At 38.2% G+C, this 15,302-nt stretch overlaps 1 protein-coding gene across 2 annotated transcripts in view; it reads right to left on the bottom strand.

Annotated features, from left to right (window-relative positions):
- LOC136255729 (uncharacterized) overlaps window positions 1–15,302 on the bottom strand; it is a 172,953-nt gene that overhangs the window by 83,794 nt on the left and 73,857 nt on the right. For both annotated transcript variants that reach the window (XM_066048564.1, XM_066048565.1), the window contains one exon: window positions 4,737–5,051. In XM_066048564.1, coding sequence (XP_065904636.1) covers window positions 4,737–5,051 — 315 coding nt within the window. The remainder of the gene's footprint in view (window positions 1–4,736; window positions 5,052–15,302) is intronic.

Below are 15,302 nucleotides of genomic sequence, written 5' to 3'. Positions count from 1 at the left end.
TTCACAGGAAACTGTACAATCACAAATAGTGCACTTAAACTTGAACGGAAGAGATGATCGCTGGATACAAGGTCATGTTTTACCCCATGCAGGATTATATCTTGTTGGGTACTTCGCTGCTCCATCTAGTTTCCATGTTTTCGGCGGAGGTTCAACGAGTTCAACATCACTTGAACTGTCACTGTCAGACATAGCAAGTTTTCTTCAGTTTACTGATTTTTGAGCCCTTAGTTCTAGCTGCTTGTATTTATACTACTGTGTAATTATGTAACACAATAATGTATGGTTTCCTGATGATGTGAAACATGTAGCTATTTGCGTATTAAACTTGCACTGTAGACGTCACAAGCCAACTGTAATGACGCCAGCAGCTTCCTTTTGTGCAAGCCTACTGCATTAAATACCATCTGAATGCGTCATTGCAGTCTGGTTGTGACGTCACGTCACGTCTAGATCGCAATATTTATTATTAGCAAATTCATTTACACAAAACAGCTCGAAAATGAATACTATTTTAATACTTGGATGGCTTGATAGTTTGTATACACACGTATGGCTTGAGAAAGTGACGATTCTCAACACACAATTAATGCGTGGGTAGTTATAATATTTAATTGTGGGTTTTAGTTTATTCTGAAGGAAGTTTAGGGAAATGCTGGAGGTTTGAGGCAGCACGCGTGTGAGCTGGAGAATTGGTTGAAATGCGTGTGTCACACGCCCAATGCGTGTGACTTGGCAGGTCTGCTATTGTGCAACCATCGATATAACTGATTGCTATATCATATCACATTACCACCTTGTTATACGATGTATCGATATATCGTGGCAACGCTACAGATCAGTGTGACCAAGAATACGTAATATGTGTAGGTTATTGCACAAATCCAGGTATCTTCGCTATTTTAGAGACCTGAGGAAAGGCACATAATCACCTCGGGCTTTGCCCTCAGTGATTATTGTGCCATTCCTCAGGTCTCTAAAATTGCGAAGATACCTGGATTAGGGCAATAACCAATTTAGACTACAGCTCATGCAGCTCTGGTCATTGTCAATAATGGTGGCTTCCTGATCGAATTAGTGTTAAAACAACTCACTGGTAGGTTTGCTAGATGAATACAATCATCTCTATTATCCAGTGATGTTTTCTTCACACTCTAGCAATGGTTTCTGTTGGCTGTTGTGACTGGAATCAAGCAAAACACACGACCTACGTGACAAAAAAGTTTCTAACCAGTTTAGATACCCTATACCTGCGGGTATTTATTGGATTTTAAATACCTCATTAATGACCAAACTTCAAAGCATACTATGCGTACCATAGTCTAATAACCCATTAATGACCACTGCTGGCATTGCATCATAACTAGTGAACCACATAGAATGGTTCTTTCAAGTGTAGGACACCTTTCTAAGTAGTTAATTGGGATTCTGTTGTTTGCTTGGTTTTTGCCCAAGTTTAGACTTTGTTGCTCAATAACTTCATTGTGGGTACTGTTACAAACACAAAAACAACATAGTCAACCACTTTATGTAGTTTATAGTATTAAAAACCCACTCGCCACTGCAACTACCACTTGCTGGAATTTACCATAAATGTCTGTAACATCAGTTTGTACAGTAAACTACTCTGTAATTTCTGTTGTATGTTTCAAAAGCCCCTGTGCTGATTCTGAAACAGTTACACTCTTTAAGTGAATGGGAGAAGGGACAAATGGTTCTTCACCATTGTGGGTAAGAAGACATCATCGCACACATTTTGAATGCTGATAATAACCACTGTAGATGATTCTTCAAAGTAATAGTCACACTACTAATAAAGAGAAATAGTAAGAAAGGCATTATGTACACTGTTGCTACCTTCACATGTCTCAAATCAGCAGCTTCAACAGAATAAGCGCAGGGGCTACTGAAATATTCAACAGAACTTACAGAGTGATTACAAAGTTATGCTACGCACATTTATAACCAATTCTACTATATGGTGGTTGTAGCAGTGAGTGGGTTAATGTTAAAAGTCACCTGCAAAGAATTCAGCTACATTACAAGTTACCCTGCAGAGAGTTCAGCTGCCAAGCCCTGCTTTGAACTAAGTATATATTTGTTCATACTATTATCAGGCACAAGCGCAACCATCTGTAATTCTGATTTTTGAGTTTGCACATTTGCGATGGACAATGTTTAAGACAATGTACACATCGAGAAGAATTATGCATTTAGCATGAAGAGTGCATACCAAAGGCAATGCTATTCTAGAACATACCTTCTTCTTAAACTTTTGGGAAGCTGGCACACCAGACCTACTGAATTTCCCATTGTCAACCACAAGATACCAGATAACAGTAGTAAACTGTTATTGCCATGGAGGCATAATGATAGTATGTGACAATTCTGATTGTTCAATTGAGTGCATGTGGTTCCATTTCCAGTGTCTTCAGTTGACCACTGTGCCAAAGGGTAAGTGATACTACACTGATTGTTGAAAGTTAACATCATTTTGTTGACTACTATGAGGCATAAATTATTGCAATTTATATATGAAAGTTGCAATTTAATTAGTAATTTTGGGTTATTGGTTGTATTATTGTTAAATACAAGTACGCTCTTAGGGTATGCCTACTAAGAAGAGCCAAAGTCCGGTTCATACTTATGTAAGCAAAAATGTTTTATCTTACAAGCCAGCATTCACAAAAGGCTCTTCATTTGCTGCATATGCACCTCTATTCCCTCTAGAAGGAGTGTGATAGTGCAAGGTCTCACCTAGGATGACTGGTTGACAGGTATCATGGGAGAGTAAGCTTCCCATGAGACCATATGTACCTTGTTATAATCAGAAAAAGTGAATATACTCCAAGTTGGACTGTACTGTTTGTACACTTACATAAGTACCAATCCAACCGATGCACTTCAATTTATGCCAATATTGGTCTTGGATACCCAACAATATACATAGACATGAACCAATATTATGTGCCTTATTGGCAGTAACCAATACTACATGTTGGAGTTATTTTTCTAAGAGGTAGTAGTATTGCCCAGTAACTAATAGTGTATATGTAACAATACTGATCCAGTATCTTCCTAAGAGCAGCAGTATTGGCCCATGGCTGCTTTTAACGCTTAATAGTTTCATATGGACAAACATAGATAGGTACAGTATATAGGTAAGTGCACACACAAGTGTTGTGAGGGTTAGACGCAGTTTAACCCAGGTTAACTGGCCGATCATAGCCTGGTTCTTTAAAGTGTCACGGAGATAGAGGACGGAAATGGTGGCAGGCTATCCGGCATTATATGCACGGAACAATATGCATACACGAGGCAGAAATGAGAACTAGTTTTCTTTCAGTGAGACAGTACAGTAGAAGAGCGATAGCAACAAGAGGAAGACACTTGTGTGAGAAAGTCAGCCGGCTACAGCGGATAACGAGGAACTGAGTAGAGAGGATGGCAGAAAATTGCCAGCAAAGACGCTCAGCGGCTCAAAGAAAACAGGAGTCAGGCCGAGAGCAGCTTAGCGAAGGCCTCACAAAGGCAGAGCCGGACAAGCGAGAGTGACTCGCTTTGCCACTGCTCAACCGTCATGAGGTAAGTAGAAGCCCCCGCATCAAAGGGTTCTCCCTGTAGCCATATGGCTGAGGGATGACAACACAGTTGTGTTCATGTGGCGAAAGAGCGAGGGATAAAGGCAGGGGCTGTGAAAGGGTCGAACGACGCTGGATGGTATCGAAACCATAATTAGACTAGAAATAATAGGGGTGCTAGGCCCGTAAGCATTACATTAATCGAAAATCGTTGAGTATGTGTGCTGAGCTAACGTGCCAGCAGTCAAGGAAGGCCAGCTCAACCGCGAAGATGTTCAATTACGGGCTGAGCTAACGTGCCAGCAGTCAAGGAAGGCCAGCTCAACCGCGAAGGTGGTTGATTATGTGCTGAGCTAACGTGCTGAGCTAACGTGCCAGCAGTCAAAATCAAGGCCAGCTCAACCGTGATGATGGTCGACTACGTGCCAGCAGGCAAGGAAGGCTAGCTCAACCGCGAAGATGGTCGATTGCGTGCGGAGCTAACGTGCCAGCAGTCAAGGAAGGCCAGCTCAACCGTGAAGACAGTCGATTACGTGCTGAGTTAACGTGCCAGCAGTCAAGGAAGGCCAGCTCAACCGCAAAGATGGATTGCATAGCAACCCAGCCTCTGGGTACAGTGGGCACTGACGCCCACGTGTCTCACCCAAGCCTATTGAAGTCACGTGAGCCGTTGGGGAGGCCGTGGACATGCGGTAACGAGCAGTCCCTTACCCAGCACGGGGGGAAAACCTAGATAGGTATTGGGGTGTCTTCGTAATGCGTTATCGTAGCCAGTTAACACAAATATGATGCATACTGTTGGGATGTGCTTGGTTTAAGTTTAAGCAACCCAATAATGAATATAATGAATTTTAAAAGTGTTATGTCCATTAATATATAGTATGGTACCGCTCAAAAGTAAGTCATGTCGTGAGAGTAAAAACGTGCTAATTAAAGGGTGTGGTACCCGTTTCACCTGTGAGTATTCATCCCAAATGAAACGGGATGAAAACCTGTGAGCGAAATGCCTTTCTCTTGGTGGTACCATACATCACAAACATCATGCCTAATTAGATGGTTGATTAATTAATTTCCACTTAATTTTCATTATTCAAAGTACATACAAACATATCATGACTTGGTTATGTAAACGTGTTAACTGTAATGCTCACTCACCCATCACATCCAGTGTAACATTACCAGTAGCCATTACTGGTGGAGTAGTGTTGATCACCACCTCACACTGGTAGCTTCTATTCTCATCATCTGTACTTAATTGTAGTATGTCATAAGAGTTTCTGTGCATTAGTGAACTGCCCATCATAGTTAGTGATATATTGTTTCTTCTAATCAACACCATGCTACCTCTCCTCCACACGATGTCTACTTGAGTGGTAATACCTCTCACAGCAGTCACACTACACTCCAGTGTTAGTGACTGACCAACTATCTGAGTGTTGGGGGCAGTGACAGTCACAACAGGTTCAGGTACTGTAGTATTAAGTGTAAACAAATACATGTATAATATCATACAGTAGGGTACCATTAAGGTTTGCATATTAAACATCATCCATAAACCAGCCTCAACTTTACAACAGTTTGGCTGTACTATTGTTACACATAATCAGTGTTTCCAGAGTGACCTTAAACATGGAATTTAATTTTTTTCCATCAAATAAATTTTCTACTGATCAACTAACTGCTTGACTGTTGTCTTCTGCCAAGCATATGTGACCAGATCTGCTACATGTTCACGCAAGGATAATGGTACAGTAGAATGCGTTATATACAATGGGTGAAATATTTATGAATTATACAAGTTGATGTGCTACTTCAAAAAACAGGCACCGTGTACTGTAATTATTAATCAACTATGTATTACTATGTATTTTAATTAATAGGTTATAATTTTGTTATAATACTGACATCAAGTTATTGCAATTTTGGATTTCATAATTCAGGAAACACTTGGAAATTACATTGCTATGCACTGCTAAGCAAGCGCTTGACTTTTTTGAACAATATCATATGACTAAGTGCCTGCATGCATGCCTGCCTGATGCTTCCAGGCAAGCATACCTCGATAACGCCTGAGGCTATGGGCTTGATTTTCACTGTTTGAAATTGCTTCGTCCTGAGATTTTTTGGCATACAAAGTATGTACAATGCACGCATCATTGACTTGAGAAATATATTCTGTGTGTTACAATACAAATATAAGGATAAATTTGGAATTTTAAGTTCGATTAGGGATCATAGAGAAAAAGTAGGGAAACAAGGGAGGTCGCTTATACCAGCAGATATACTAATCCCTTTAGAATTCAGTCTATACCCATGACTTAATTAGAGATTAAATGTTCACTAGTATATCTACAGGTGTAGGTGACCTCCCTTGTTTCCTTTTTTTTTCTCTATGAATTTAAATTCCTAATTTTTGGTTTGTTTATCTTTTTGTAACATTCTTATGACTGGTGAACCCACGCATATCGCATCAAAGAAAGGTGTAGCGCCAGTATTAATGTTTTTGTGTAAACGTGTGCCCCAGCTATCAATTACTGGCTCAAAAGTGAAGTGGTCATTATGTTTTACTTTCAGCTATGTTCAGCTTGTTACACAGTGCTGCAAACGAAGAGTAATAGGAGAAGCGCCTCTTCAATCAATCCAGTCACCACAAAAAAATACGAATGATTTGTGCACCATACTATCAACTACTGACTGAAAAGTAAAGTGTCCAATATGCTTTGCTTTCACCTATTTTCAGCCTGTTACACAGGCTACGACCAAAGAACAGTATCAGAAGCACCTCTGTAATTAATCCAGTCATCATGGAAATATGGACAATATCTGTTTACACACATAGGGATGTTAGGGAAGCTCTGCGTCATGCTACTGCGATTGTCAGCAAAAAGAAATGATAACTGTTTTATCGTTAGAATGATCCAAAACTACTGCTAATAGAAAATATAGAAATTCTAAACAATTTTGTGACCTTACTGTACCTCAGTGTATTAAGAATGCTAAATGATAGTGTTAAGAGCTTCAGCTGCTCCTTTACAGCTTGTCCATTATGCTTGACAAAGACTCAAGGTTACATTTATTTCTGACTGCATATGTAGGGGACATACCCCTTTTCAATTTGAAGAGATAAACTTTTCTTGGTAACATTTTGGCCATGCTAAGGTTTATTTTAGTCATCAATTCCAAAGGGAAAACTGTTTGCAAAGTTAGTAGAGAGTCACAACATTCATATTTTAAACTGGGAAATGAAACCACTTCAAGCCAAAGGTTACATGTGCAGAAGTATATAGCACAGGCTTTATTTGTGCACATATTAGCTGCTGTACCATTTAATAATTTTGCTCACATGGGTGGGTACTAGCAAACATATGTACACAGGTACACACATTCAGTAAATCAGGTGTATGCTGAAGGCCGGCTGCGGGTGTGTGCCTAGGTTAAAAATTTGTATTTTAAGTATAGGGTAATTCCATACCAAATCAACCAGAAAAAATCCTGACCCCTTCGGATTTTCATGAAATTTGGCATAGACATGGACTCTACTAAGAAACTTTCTCACACCAAAATTTGGCCCATTCTATTGATCTCCCTTTAAGATATGACCGCTCAAAGTTTATTAGAAAATATTACAGCAGCTTACACAGGTTTAATAAAATTGCCATAACTTTGTCAGTGATTTCCACAGAACCTTTCTGTTTAGATTTTTGGAATGCTTATTAAATTCTCTTTCAAGTGATATATAATTCATTATAATCACTCAAAGGAAAAGGTCAAACCACAAAAATGTGACTTTTTCCTTTGATCTTAATTATTTCAAAAACGGATATTTTAATTGCTTTCATTTTTTGTTTAAATATTCTTCTAATAGCCTTCTTTCATGCCAGTAAGTTTGAAGTTGGGATGACAAGTAGATTATGAGTTATGGCTACATACATAATTCTTATTGATGTTTACATGCTACAGGGGTTATAACTACGAACTCTACTATAACAATACAAGCTTTTAAATTCAATTATAGTATGGAATGATTGGATATTTTAATTGCTTTCATTTTTTGTTTAAATATTCTTCTAATAGCCTTCTTTCATGCCAGTAAGTTTGAAGTTGGGATGACAAGTAGATTATGAGTTATGGCTACATACATAATTCTTATTGATGTTTACATGCTACAGGGGGTATAACTACGAACTCTACTATAACAATACAAGCTTTTAAATTCAATTATAGTATGGAATGATTGGAATCTCATAAGAATGTGGTCAAGTTGTATTACACATACAGTTGGAGGCATAGTACACAGGCATAATCACAACATTAACCAGAAGTATTAATACTCTCCATTGCTGAGGCCCCATGTTACGTATATCAATGCAGTTATGACAACTGGTGCAAATATCGTCAAAAGTCCATAGCTAATAGAGATTTTGTACCATATATTGGGAAGGTTCGTGCTTAAGTTTGGTGAAGAAAATAGTTTGACAAAATTGTGAAACTTCATAATAGGAGGGTTTTAATTTGGTAAAAGTAACCAAAAGCTTTTCTGTTATTATTTTGTATAGTGTTTGTCCGACATGCATAGGCATAGCAACCGGGGGGGGCTGGAGCCCCCCATATGATTTTCTAAGTTTAGTGTGCAAAAAGATCGAAGTACTCTATTAGAATAGTCAGTTGCTGTTATAGAGCAGAGTCATTGTATAAAATTGTCTTCAGAATTAATATCAGAAGGCAAAATTTTCCTGTGGGGGCATGCTCCCAGACCCCCCTAGAGGGGTTGTGTTCGCATGTTTATACTGTCCTTTACAACCACCTGGAAAAGAGCCCCCGATCAAAAAATATTTAGCTATGCCTATGGCATGTATAATCTCTTTTACGGGATCTGTTTGTAGCATTTTTTGATGTAATAACTATACTTCATAAAGTCACAAGGAAAACTCCAGATAGGGAACAACACAGACTATAGCATACTAGCATTGCCTTGTCATCATAGATACTATAGCAATTTAGGTGGTAGAGTACAGACTGTCTGTGGGATCAAGACCTCTATATATTTACTCTGTATATCGGCATGAATTTTCCAAAATGTATTGCACCAGTAACACTTAGAAGCTGTACCACTGGAAAACTTCATATATGGACATCAACATAGACAAAAGCATTATTGCGTATTTCAAAACCAAAAGATAAATTTGTAAAAGAATATTTCATTGTCTGAAATTTGAGTATCAGTGGGTTCCATTCATTGTTGGACATACGTACAGTAGTTCACCATCAGACACTGTATTCTGATTAATCTTTATTGACTGTACAACACCAATGGTGGTACTATATATGTCCAGCAATGAATGGAATCCATGCACTGATATACTAGAATACTTAACTATATTTTCAACAAATCCTACCACTTCGCACACTTTTTGTGTTGCTTTTCATGAACTAGTGAACGAAATTTAGACCACTTACCTTAGATTATCATTTAAAATTGATAAAATTATAAAATTTTAGTCTGCATAGATTAAGCAGTATACGTATACACTGTATACCCAATCAAATAAGCTATGCTAAGTAACTTTTGTATGTACAATAATCAAGACACACGGTAGTGTGTCGTGCGGCCCAAGAAGCCGGCGCGCAACCCCGTGAGTATATTGACAGGAAGAAAGAAAATGCAATTTTCGCACCTCCGTAGCTCTGTGCTGCCTTGATGAAACAAGACAAATTTTGCTGTGTAGATTCCCTCCAGCTTCAGCACTCCACATTCCAAATTTGAGCGAAATCGCTTCAGGCATTCCTGAGATATGCGACTTCAAAAATTGGCTTAGTTTCTTCGTTTTTTTTTTTCTTCTTCTTATTTTTCTTCCTCTTTTCGCACACTTACAAAAACTGCTATAAAACGCGAACGCGTTATCCGATTGCCTTGAAAGTTGGCACACAGAAGGGGGGTATAAAGGCGCATCTCGGTACCAACATTGGCTGGAATACCATAAACAGGCAAAGAGTTATGAGCGATTATGCACGAAAAATAGCACCAATATGTTGTCACGCCTACAGGGTAAACCGCGTATGGGAAGAAGCTGAAAATCGGTGGGTGAATAGGTTAACTATTGAACATCAAACCTTTTGTGGTTTGAAAGAAATCGAGCTAAAAACCAGGAAGATACAGCGAAAAAATCAACAGTGTGTGACAATTATGCAATCGAGATTAGCTAATTTTTATTTATTTTATTTTATTATTATTATTATTATTATGCTTGCCACGCCTACCAGATAAACCACTTGGGGTAATGCTTTGAAAATAGCTGTACAGATGGAGTTATCATCTCAGAAAGGCTCTTCAATGGTGTAGAAGAATCAGACTTAAAGCCACGGAGTTATAACACGAAATCCAACTTGGTGTAGCAAGTGCGAGATCGAGATACTCTAATAGAGCAGTCATCCTAATAAAGCAGTCATCCTAATAGAGCAGTCACCCTGAACAGAATTCAAGAGATCAGTTAGAAATAAGTAACCTGTATAGAGATCAGCTACAAACAAATCACCCTGTAGAGAGTTCAGCTACAAACAATTCACCCTGTTCAGACATCAGTTAGAAGAAGTTTTCTTGTAGAGAGTTCAGTTACAAACAAATCACCCTGTTGAAAGATCAGCTAGAAGATGTCACCTAGTAGATAGTTCAGTTACAAAGAAACCACCATGTAGAGAATTCAGCTACAAACTAGTGACCCTGTAGATACATCAGCTAGAAGAAGTTACCTTGTAGAGAGTTCAGCTACAAAGAAACCATTCTGTAAAGAGCTCAGCTGCAAACAAATCACCTATACAGAATTCAGCTACAAACAAATCACCCTGTAGAGAGATCAGCTAGAAGAAGTTACCTTGTAGATAGTTCAGCTACAAACAAATCACCCTGTAGAGAGATCAGTAAGAAGAAGTTACCTTGTAGATCGTTCAGCTACAAACAATTCACCCTGTAAAGAGATCAGCTAGAAGAAGTTACCTTGTAGAGAGTTCAGCTACAAAGAAACCATCATGTAGAGAATTCAGCTGCAAACAAATCATGTATAGAGAGTTCAGCTACAAACAAATCTCCCTGTAGAGAGATCAGCTAAAAGAAGTTTCCTTGTAGAGAGTTCTGCTACAAACAAATCACCCTGTAGAAAGATCAGCTAGAAGAAATCACCTTGTAGAGAGTTCAGCTTCAAAGAAACAATCATGTGAGAGTTCAGGTACAAACAAATTGTCCTGTAGAGAGATCAGCTAGAAGAAGTTACATTGTAGAGAGTTCAGCTACAAAGAAACCATCGTGTAGATAGTTCAGGTACAAACAAATCACCCTGTAGAAAGATCAGCTATAGAAGAAATCACCTTGTAGAGAGTTCAGCTACAAAGAATCTATCATGTAGAGAGTTCAACTACAAACAAATCACCCTGTAGAAAGATCAGCTATAGAAGAAATCACCTTGTAGAGAGTTCAGCTACAAAGAAACCATCATGTAGAGAGTTCAGTTACAAACAAATCGGCCTGTAGAGAGATCAGCGAGAAGAAATTACCTTGTAGAGAGTTCAGCTACAAAGAAACCATCATGTAGAGAGTTCAGCTGCAAACAAATCTCCCTGTAGAGAGATCAGCTAGAAGAAGTCACCTTGCAGGGAGTTCAGTTACAAAGAAATAAACCATGTAGAGAGTTCAGCTACAAACAAATCACCTGTAGAGAGTTCAGCTAGAAACAAGTCACCCTGTAGAGAGATCAGCTAGAAACAAGTCACCTTGTAGAGAGTTCAGCTAGAAGAAGTCACATTGTAGAGCTACAAAGAAACTACCATGTAGAGTTCAGTTGCAAACAAATCACCCTGTAGAGAACTCAGCTACAAACAAATCGCCCTGTAGAAAGATTAGCTAGAAGAAGTTACCTTATGCGGAGTTCAGCTATGAACAGATCACCCTGTAGAGAGTTCAGCTACAAACAAATCACCCTGTAGAGAGTTAAGTTACAAAGAAACCACCATGTAGAGAGTTCAGCTGCAAAAAAAATCAATCACTCTGTAGAGAGTTCAGCTAGAAGAAGTCACCTTGTAGAGAGTTAAGCTGCAAATAAATCACCCTGTAGAGAATTCAGCTACAAACAAATCACCCTGTAGAAAGATCAGCTGGAAGAAGTTACCTTGTAGAGAGTTCAGCTACAAAGAAACCACCATATAGAGAGTTCAGCTGCAAACAAATCACCTGTAGAGAGTTCAGCTAGAAACAAGTCACCCTTAGAGAGATCAGCTAAAAACAAGTTACCCTGTAGAGAGTTCAGCTTGAAGAAGTCACATTGTAGAGAGTTCAGCTACAAAGAAACTACCACGTAGAGAGTTCAGCTGCAAACAAATCATCCTGTAGAGAGTTCAGCTAGAAGAAGTCACCTTTTAGAGAGTTCAGCTACAAAGCAACCACCATGTAAAGAGTTCAGCTGCAAAAAACTCAATCACCTTGTAGAAAGATCGGCTAGAAGAAGTTACCTTGTAGAGAGTTCAGCTACAAAGAAGCCACCATGTAGAGAGTTCAGCTGCAAACAAATCACCTGTAGAGAGTTCAGCTAGAAACAAGTCACCCTGTAGAGAGTTCAGCTAGAAGAAGTCACATTGTAGAGAGTTCAGCTACAATGAAACTCCCATGTAGAGAGTTCAGCTGCAAACAAACCACCCTGTAGAGAACTCAGCTACAAACAAATATGCAGTGTAAAAAGATCAGCTAGAAGAAGTTACCTTGTAGAAAGTTCAGCTACAACGAAACCACCATGTAGAGAGTTCAGCTACAAACAAATCACCTGTAGAGAGTTCAGCTAGAAACAAGTCACCCTGTAGAGAGATCAGCTAGAAACAAGTCACCTTGTAGAGAGTTCAGCTAGAAGAAGTCACATTGTAGAGAGTTCAGCTACAAAGAAACTACCATTTAGAGAGTTCAGCTGTATACAAATCACCCAGTAGAAAGTTCAGCTATGAACAGATCACCCTGTTGAGAGTTCAGTTAGAAACAAGGAATCCTGTAGAGAGATCACCTAGAAGTATCGCCTTGTAGAGAGTTCAGCTACAAACAAATCACCCTGTAGAGAGATCAGCTAGAAGAAGTTACCTTGTAGGGATTTCAGCTACAAACAAATCACCCTGTAGAGAGTTCAGCTACAAAGAAACAATTCTGTAAAGAGCTCAGCTGCAAACAAATCACTTGTACAGAATTCAGCTACAAACAAATCACCCCTGTAGAGAGATCAGCAAGAAGAAATTACCTTGTAGATAGTTCAGTTACAAACAAATCACCCTGTAGAAAGATCAGTTAGAAGAAGTTACCTTGGAGAAAGTTCAGCTACAAAGAAACCATTTTGTAAAGAGCTCAGCTGCAAACAAATCACCTGTATAGAATTCAACTACGAACAAATCTCCCTGTAGAGAGATCAGCTAGAAGAAATTACCTTGTAGAGAGTTCAGCTACAAAGAAACCACCATGTAGAGAGTTCAGCTGCAAAGAAATCACCCTGTAGAAAATTCTGCCAGAAACAAATTGCCCTGTAGAAAGATCAGTTAGAAGAAGTTACCTTTTAGAGAGTTCAGCTACAAAGAAACCATTCTGTAAAGAGCTCAGCTGCAAACAAATCACCTATACAAAATTCAGCTACAAACACATCACCCTGTAGAGAGAGCTAGAAGAAGTTACCTTGTAGATCGTTCAGCTACAAACAATTCACCCTGTAAAGAGAGCAATTAGAAGAAGTCACCTTGTAGAGTGTTCGGTTACAAAGAAACCACCATGGAGATTTCTGTAATCAATATATGTGACCGGATTTGCGAAAAGGGGTCTTCGACACACATCCAATTCCGTAAACATTGGAGACCATAACTCAGTGTTCAAGTAACATATTAACCTGAAAAGTTCACCATGTATTCAGCTATAGTGGTGCTCACCACTGCCCAAATATCAAGGCAATAGCTCTTTCCAATCTGAAGTTATCAATTGTCAAAGTTGGCAAATTGGATGTGTGTGGAAGACCCCTTTTCGCAAATGCGGTCAAATATGTATTATACAGTATTATATAATTTGTACATTTACTGATAAAATATTTAAAGTACATCTACTTCATCTTTTCTTCTTCCTGTAGTAAAGTAAAAAACGTAGGTTAAAAAAGTCCCAAAGCTGGTATACAAATACAAAAAGAAATGAAATCTAATCCAAAACAGCCAAGCTGTAAAAAAAGTGTGCGGCCCTCAGAAAGGCTATGGTGAAAAAAGATGTGAAATCCAAGGTGGCGGCCAAGAAATGGCTGTGATGGTAGGTTAATGGTAAAAAATTTAATAACGACAATTCAGGTGAATTTTTGTGCCGCTTCACAAAATTTACCTGAATTGTCATTATTAAAATTTTTACCATTAACCTACCATCACAGCCATTTCTTGGCCGCCACCTTGGATTTCACATCTTTTTTCACCATAGCCTTTCTGAGGGCCGCACACTTTTTTTACAGCTTGGCTGTTTTGGATTAGATAATATATATATTGAGTGAAAAGAAGTTGGATCCCTATGTAAGTATGTAGTTTTTGATGCGTATTTAACTTTTCACATAATTGCTTGCATAACTTATTCTAAAGCGGTAATCAAAACGTCCTGTAACTTTTTTTGCTGTACCATAGGTGAACACTAAATGTTATAAGTGTACTGTAGGATATCTTAAACTGCCACTGACTTGATGCATTTTTCATGAAAAATCAGGAGTTGTAGGTCAGTGATTTACACCTCATACTCAATTTGTCAAAATTCGAGAAATTAATTTACGTACATTATCAGTGTCCAATTGTGTGTAACTACTCCAAATTTCATGGTCACAGCACATTCTATTACTGAGTTACAAAATTTTAAAAACATTACCAGATTTTGGAACAGTACACTAATCCCCTCTGGAGTTTTCCTTGCACTGGCACTGTCTTGTGATTTTATGAAATGTAGCTGTTATGTCAAAAAACTTTGCCTACAGATCTTACAAACAAATCATACATGTAAAATACGCTATACGAGAAGTTTGGCAGGGGAGTTGTTTGATGAAGAAATGAAAACTAAAACCCTTTTCCTTACCAAACTTGCAGTACCATAAGATAATTTACCACCAAATCTCTCCAATATAATTATGGTATACAACCTCTATTATGGACTTTTGACGATATTTGCACCAGTTGTCATAACTGCATTGATATACGTAACATGGGGCCTCAGCAATGGAGAGTATTAATACTTCTGGTTAATGTTGTGATTATGCCTGTGTACTATGCCTCCAACTGTATGTGTAATACAACTTGACCACATTCTTATGAGATTCCAATCATTCCATACTATAATTGAATTTAAAAGCTTGTATTGTTATAGTAGAGTTCGTAGTTATACCCCCTGTAGCATGTAAACATCAATAAGAATTATGTATGTAGCCATAACTCATAATCTACTTGTCATCCCAACTTCAAACTTACTGGCATGAAAGAAGGCTATTAGAAGAATATTTAAACAAAAAATGAAAGCAATTAAAATATCCGTTTTTGAAATAATTAAGATCAAAGGAAAAAGTCACATTTTTGTGGTTTGACCTTTCCCTTTGAGTAATTATAATGAATTATATATCACTTGAAAGAGAATTTAATAAGCATTCCAAACATCTAAACAGAAAGGTTCTGTGGAAATCACTGACAAAGTTATGGCAATTTTAT

This window comes from Dysidea avara, chromosome 5 (genome assembly GCF_963678975.1).
Source record: "Dysidea avara chromosome 5, odDysAvar1.4, whole genome shotgun sequence".
NCBI classification, from domain to species: Eukaryota; Metazoa; Porifera; class Demospongiae; order Dictyoceratida; family Dysideidae; genus Dysidea; species Dysidea avara.
Note: the sequence above shows the minus strand (reverse complement) of the source record. Positions and strands in the feature narration are given on the sequence as shown.